The sequence below is a fragment of the Ceratotherium simum genome, chromosome 34 (genome assembly GCF_057802395.1).
Source record: "Ceratotherium simum simum isolate JZ-2026a chromosome 34, ASM5780239v1, whole genome shotgun sequence".
NCBI lineage: Eukaryota > Metazoa > Chordata > Mammalia > Perissodactyla > Rhinocerotidae > Ceratotherium > Ceratotherium simum.
In genome coordinates this window covers 16,232,311-16,239,438 of record NC_141933.1, presented here as the reverse complement: position 1 = coordinate 16,239,438, position 7,128 = coordinate 16,232,311, and the positions used below count along the sequence as shown (strand labels likewise).

The following is a 7,128-nucleotide window of genomic DNA, read 5'->3' as shown; positions in this document are numbered from 1 at the left end:
AACAGGAAGAAAGAACTGAGCCACTTGAAGCCTATGCTCACTTCACTAAATCAGTGGCAAAACAGGAATGATTGTGCTGCCCCTTGTCTGATATTTCCTGGAAGTTACGATGAGCTGTCAATAAAAGACTCAGCTTGTGGCTATGGTATAATTGAAATATCCCCGGTTTTGGTGTGGAAGTCCTGATGCTGAATACTCACTCTCTCACTAACTGTGACTTTAGATAATTAATGTATTTTTACGGAGTCACGTATCTTTCATTTGTAAAATGAGATCATCATAACAATGGCTGTCTCACAATATAGTGACAAAAATTCAACATGATAATGGATAAGAAGATACTTTAAAAACTGCAATGCTCTCTACCAAGTATGATATTTGCTGTTTCTTCCCTACTTCTTCCACCTCGTTTGCTCTCAGTTAGGTCAATTCATAATGTGGTTTGGAAGATGCTATGCTTTTTTCATTCCAACAAACAACCTTGCAGGGCTCATCAGGAAAAGATGTTGACCCGGAGCTTCCTCCTCAGGGCATCCTTTACCTTCTTGTTGCGAAGGCTATAGATGAAGGGGTTCAGCATGGGAATTATGATGGCGTAGAAGACAGACACTACTTGGCCATTGGTATCATCAGTGGGTCCATGAGGCTGGACGTAGGTGAAAACCACAGTGCCATAGAAAATGGTAATGGCCAGGAAGTGGGAGGCACATGTGGAGAGGGCCTTCTCCCTCCCGGCTGCTGAGCACATCCTCCCAATGGCCACCAAGACCAAGCTGTAGGAGGTGAGGATGACTGCAGCAGGCAGAAGGGTAACCAGAGCAGAGAAGATATAGAGGACCATTCCTGCTGTCATTGTGTTAGCACAAGCCAGGTGGAGAAGGGGTGGGATGTCACAGAAGTAGTGTGTGACATGGTTGGGCCCACAGAAATGCAGGGCGAAGATATTCCCAGTCTGGATAGCAGAGTTAACGCCACCAAATGCATAGGAAACAGCCACCAGCTGGAGACAGGTCCCTTTGGTCATGACAGAACCATAATGGAGGGGTCGGCAGATGGCCATGAAGCGGTCATAGGCCATGGAGGCCAGCAGAAAGCTCTCAGCTGTCACATGCACCACAAAGAAGGCTAGCTGGGCCACACAGCCCTCAAAAGAGATGGACTTGCCAGAGGCAAGAAAGTTGATCAACAGCTTGGGTGTGACCACAGAAGAGTAACAGATATCAAGAAAAGAGAGGACACTGAGGAAGAAATACATGGGGCTATGGAGACGGGAGTCTGTGAAGATGAGTACCATCATTCCCAGATTGCCCACCACTGTCATGGCATAGATGAGCAGGAAGGCTCCAAAAAGAAGCTCCTGGAGGTCTGGATAATTGGAGAATCCCAGCAAGATGAACTGCGTAACTGCAGTGTGGTTGCCACTGGCAAGGGCTAGTTCTCCAGGTGTCATCTGCAGAGGAGACAACTGATAGTCACTCAAACAGTGTTACTTGAGCATGCCCACCACTGTGCAAGGCACAGAGAGGGAGAATGCCAAGCAAGTATAAGGCTTCTTTTACACGAAGCTAACAGGAAGTATCATGCCATAGTGGTAGACATGGGCTTTGAGGTCAGGCAGACCCAAGTCTTAGTTCTGACTATGGTACTAACTAGTTGTGTATCCTTGTGTAAGCTATATCTGCGAGCCTTAGTTTCTTCATCTGTGAAATGAAGAAAATATACCTACTTCTCAGGGTTGCTGCGTGACCTAAAAGAAAAAATGAATGTAAAATATCTGAATGTCTGGGACACAGTAGGTGATTAATAAATGTGAGGCCTCTTTCCCAATCTCTTGTGATTGTATTTATAAATATGCTAATGACTCTATTTGATAACTATTTCTTTCTGTCTTTTTTTTTGCTGAGGAATGTTAGCCCTGATCTAACATCTGTGCCAATCTTTCTCTACTTTACATGTGGGTCGCCTCCACAGCCTGGCTGACAACTAGTGTAGGTCCACACCTGGGATCCGAACCCCTGAACCCGGGCCCCCAAAGCAGAGCACGCCGAACTTATCCACTACGTCATGGGCTGGTCCCTCTTTCTGTCTTTTTTAAAATCAAGATTGAGGGGCTGGCCCCATGGTGTACCGGTTGAGTGCGCACGCTCCACTGCTGGAGGCCTGGGTTTGGATCCTGGGCACGCACCGATGCACCACTTGTCAGGCCATGCTGTAGTGGCATCCCACATAGAGTGGAGGAGGATCGGCATGGAAGTTAGCTCAGGGCCAGTCTACCTCAGCAAAAAGAGGAGGATTGGCATGGATGTTAGCTCAGGGCTGATCTTCCTCAAAAAAAAAAAAAAGACTGAATTTTCATACCATAAAATTCACCATTTTAAAGTGTACAATTCAGTGGTTGTTAGTGTATTCTCAAGATTGTGCAACCATTCCCACTATTTAATTGCAGAACAGTTTCATCACCCAAAAAAGAAAACCTCACACCCATTAGTAGTCACTCTCTATTCTCCCCTTCCCCTCGCCCCTGGTAACCATTAATCTACTTTCTGTCTCTATGGATTTCCCTATTCTGGACATTTTATATAAATGGATTCATATAATATATGGACCTTTGTGTCTGGCTTCTTTCACTTAATGTTTTCAAGGCTCATCCATGTCGTAGCATGTATCAGTACTTATTCGGTCTTGTATTTAAGCATCCCTCAAGGCATTCTCTCCTCTGTATGATAACCATTTTATCCTCTGAGAATCTATTGAATTGAATGTCACCAGGAGACCATCAGCTTGGAAATGGTGTTTTAGTGCTTGCTTGACACCCTTCCAAGATGTTCATCCATAGGAGGACTGGAAATGCCCAGAGTCCTTTCCTTCCTCCCCACACATCCCTCTCTCTTCTGCCCCTCATCTCCCTCCTCTTTGAGGGTCTGGGCTACAGCCTGAAAATCAGTCCTAGGAAAGCCTTACCAACATCTTCATCCAAACAGTTTATGTAGAGGACAAGGAGGAAATGTGGTGTCACGTTGCAGAAGAACGTAGAACAGCCTCTCTTTTGTTCCCACCTGTCGTAACAGGTACAGGATATGTCAGAAAGAGCACTAGACTGACAGGAGGGAAACCTGCTTTCTAGTTCTGACTCTGTTGCCTATTAGCTCTGTTCCCTTGGGCAAGTCTCCTCTCTCTGGGTCTCTGACTCCTCACTGGCAAAGTCAAGGTCTGGTATGGAAGATCTTGGAGGTCCCAGCTGGTCCTGACAATCTGACAGTGAGTGAGTGCATCTTCCCCAGACTTCCTGTCTGGGTATGGATCTTTGTGCCAGTGTAGCCCCAGGCAACACAAAAAGAATCCATGTGAATTTGTCTAGAAAAAGGATGCTCTATATCTGATTGTAACAGACAATTTTGGAGGGTCTACCCAGCTCACAAGGATCTATTTAAGTACTTTGGCCACTCATAGCAGTGATCCCTGGCAAACATTTTGTACATGAAGTAGGAAGTTCTGAGAAACCTTGTGAGCACAGATGAATAGATGGGTGTATAAGGAGTTTTGTTATGGTAATGCCATTCAGTTCATTAAACTCCTTCTTGGTTAATGCCAAGAATCACATGGCGATGTATTATCAAAAATTATTTTTGATACTCCATCATCTGTCAATTTGAAAAAATCCTCCCTCCATTTTGTTGAAAGATTTCCATCTGACTTAAAAAGAATTTATAGGCAGTCATTAAAGTCATTTACTTTTTCAACACCTACCTATTTATGAAATTACCTCTGTGTGTGGTGTCCTAGAAATTTTGTATACTGGTGAAATGCCTTATGCTAAGATTCAGGATGGGTTACAAGCATGCATTTCTTTTCAAAAATGGGAGAAGGGCAATTGAGAAGAGGGAGATGAGAAAGGAGTATAGTACTTCCATCACAGATGCATTTTCAAGGACATTGGTTTTATGAAAGAGCAGATACGGACATTGAGGTTCTGGAAATTGGGTCCCTTTAAAATTGTCTTGCCTATGAACCCCCTGAAAAGTCTTCATGTCACCTTCAGGAATACACAACCCTGGTTTGAAGACTGTGGCCTTAGAAGAACTGGTCAGCTCCAGGATGCTGCCTTCTGCCCTGCTGCCTCTCTTTCCTCCCAGAGCTGGGCTTGTGGTTATGTGACTGTAGGAGAATTCACTGGAACACCCCATGCCCTTCACAGACCAACCTTCTGTTTACAGTAAAGGTCATAATACACAGCCCCAAAAGTCAGGGTCCTGGTGGTGTGGCAGAATCCTATTCACATGATTCAGTCTTGAAGTTTAACCTGCAAAGTCAACTTCCTGCCCTGACTCCAAGTTCTCCACCCAGGCTGAGCTCTGGATCCTGCTCTCCAGTAAATGAGGTTTCTTGTCCTCCTCCCAGCTCCCCCTCTCTCATCAGCTTCCCATGGTCCAGACTGCATTCCCTCCTAACCCTCTACTACTCCCACCCCAACTACCAGATGGCCATTCTATTCCCTCTGAGGCACACTTATCAATAATTCTTGATTGTGGTGACCATGACCATCAGCCTTACAGATGTACTCTGAGGCTCTCAGTTTGTGAAGGACCTCCAGATTTCCTCCATAAATCCTGCAAAACCATCCCTCAGCCCTTCCAGTCAGCCTGCCTTACCCAACTGAATTCTCTTTTTGTGTGCTCTTGTAATCTGGCAGTTGGATTTTACTCACACAGATATATTTAGAATTGTTTAACAAGGCTTTGTCAATGTTTCTAAGTTTTTCTTTCCCCCCATTGGATTGCTTTGCTTCCTTATCACATTTTAACTTCTGAAAGCAGAGTCTGCTCTAAGTTTTGTATCAAGTGAACAGCACATATTTGAACAGCTACTGTTATCCAAAAGTATTTGAACAATTGAAGTTGTTCAAAAGTACTTAAACAATTACAGTTGTTTAATGTATTTAAATAGCTACTGTTCAAAACATGTCTTTGGCCATTTAGGATCTGAAATTTTGTTGAGAGACAAACCTGCTCCCATGAAACAAGAGTGAAGTTGGGTGGTGCCTGCTCTACAGTAGGAACCCACTGGAGTCATCTGGGAAGGCTTCAGCAAGAGGAGGCACAGGCTGGGCCTTGAAGAATGAGGAAGGTGGGGGTAGGTGGAGGAGATGGGGGAGTGCAACAGCCTGGAAGTGGGGATTAATCTCCTCCGTAAACATTTACTAGGCAAAAGGTGCATTGGACAGAGTCAGGAAACCTGGTAGAGTTACTTAACCTCTTTGAGCCTCAGTTTTCTCAGTTTATATGAGGACTCAAAGACAGTGTGTGTCAATGTACGTAACACACTTCTGGAAACAGGGCAGGTGCTTGGTATGCATTAACTTCCATCCCACCACAAGTTAGATTATGAACACATAATGAATGGGGTGCTGGAAGAGTTTGCTTGGGACCCCTGAATGCAGTGGGATCCCAGGAAGTGCTTAAAGGCTGACAGAGTAGGGGATGGGTGGGTGCAGATTTTGAGGGAGAAGAAAGAAAAGAGAAGGACAACCTCAGCTTTCTGAATCAGCTCTGGCAGAACTCAGTAGAATTTCCGATAGACAAATACCAACCTTAGTAGATGGTGCACCCCAGCCTTGTAGACCTACAGTGGGGACTCAAGATCCTCTCAGCCCAGCCACTTGGGGTGATTCTGGGACTCACTTTCACTCCAGCCTGTGTCTTTCAGGTTCTCCTCCCTAGAGCAGTTTCTGGGATGGCCACACATCCAGACCTGATGACAAGGCACACAGCTCAAGCAAACAGAATGTGGTGCTCAGGACTGAAGCTATGGATGCATCCAGGTCCTGGTAGAGTTTATAAAGCTAGCTCCATCCCCTCTTGATCCCAGGTGGCTTCGGAGGCTCAGAGCTCTGGGGAGGTCCTTGAAACATACCTATCCCTGTATTCTCTCTTGGGGTCCTGGAAGGTTCAGGCATTAGGGAAGAAGAGATTATCTCCTGTAGATTTTGGTCACTTGCTTTGGTCTTGAGGCAGAGAGAGGTTAGGTTCTCCTTGAGGAGTTGGAGCTTATGGTTCTATTCTTACCAGCAGACTCAGCAGGAACAGGTAGGAGCCTTCCTGTTTCCTACCTGGATTCTGAAGTCTGGATGAAGAAAAGTCATCTTGCCCCTTGGGAGCTTGTAGGAACCTGGGGGTCAGTTTTACCCAGCTATTCTGACTAAATGACCCAAGGGGCCATCTCTGCTGGACATTGAGGGCCTGTCCTGGGCCCTAACACTGGTCAAACAAGTTGATGACACTGAATTCCACAGAGTGTGGGTCTAGGGCTAGGTAGGGCTAGGGCTAAGTTAGTTTTTTTGTGGTTTCTGTGTCCTAGCAGCAGCGGAGCACCTAGTGGAGTTGGGGGCACATGGAACAGGGGTTCTGGGGTCTGATCCTCTCTAGGATCTCTCCTGGCTTCGGCCGCCAGGGAATCATTTGAGGAGGCACTGGGGGCCTTGTTAACAGAATGGGTAGTTTATTTATATTAGCAACTTAAAAAAATTATATTTTCAGAAATGAAGCTAATTTCTAAGCACAGAAAATGCCGATGGGCATAAGGAGGAGCCAAGGGAATTGTTAACCAGGAGCAAAAATGCACACTGATCATTCCCAGTTGTGGCTCTTTCTCTCCTTTTCCTCTCTCTGACTGTGCTTTGTGGGCGGGGAGACTGCTTTCTCCCTATCCCTTTGTCAGCTGACACTGCTCTCCTGAGACTGCGTCATGCCGGGCTCAGCTGAGGCTACTAGAGCGGGGGTGGTTATGGTTCTGTGAATCACGGATTGTTTGAACTGAAGGGAATTACAGAGCATCTAGCCCAGTGGGCTCTCAGCTGAGATGTGACTGTACAGTAGTGCCTCTGAGTCAGGACTGGATCACCCCACGGGAAGACCAGGAGCATGCTTAGGCACCAGCAAAGTAGAGGCATCAACATTAAAACGAGGACATATTTGGACATTAAAAAAAGTACCAGGAAATGATAGGACATTGGGATTTGCTTTAAAATAATCTAGATGGGTGTACAGAGAAAAATATAAAGGATATTTGGAGACAATTGACAAGATCTGAATCTGAACTGTGGACTAGATAATAGTACTCTATTGCTGTAAA

The 7,128-nt window shown here is 45.5% G+C and overlaps 1 protein-coding gene across 1 annotated transcript; it reads right to left on the bottom strand.

Annotated features, from left to right (window-relative positions):
* Positions 1 to 493: 493 nt before the first annotated feature.
* LOC101395964 (olfactory receptor 5J3-like) lies at positions 494 to 6,046 on the bottom strand. Its single transcript, XM_004437744.3, has 2 exons — positions 5,911 to 6,046; positions 494 to 1,450 (listed from the first exon to the last, which is right to left on the bottom strand). The coding sequence occupies exon 2, from the start codon at positions 1,448 to 1,450 to the stop codon at positions 494 to 496; it is 957 nt and encodes a 318-aa protein (XP_004437801.2). The 5' UTR covers positions 5,911 to 6,046.
* Positions 6,047 to 7,128: the final 1,082 nt, after the last annotated feature.

Bases quoted from the DNA above. Each gene is read 5' to 3' on its own strand.
- LOC101395964 (XM_004437744.3), bottom strand. From the start codon at position 1,450: ATGACACCTGGAGAACTAGCCCTTGCCAGTGGCAACCACACTGCAGTT.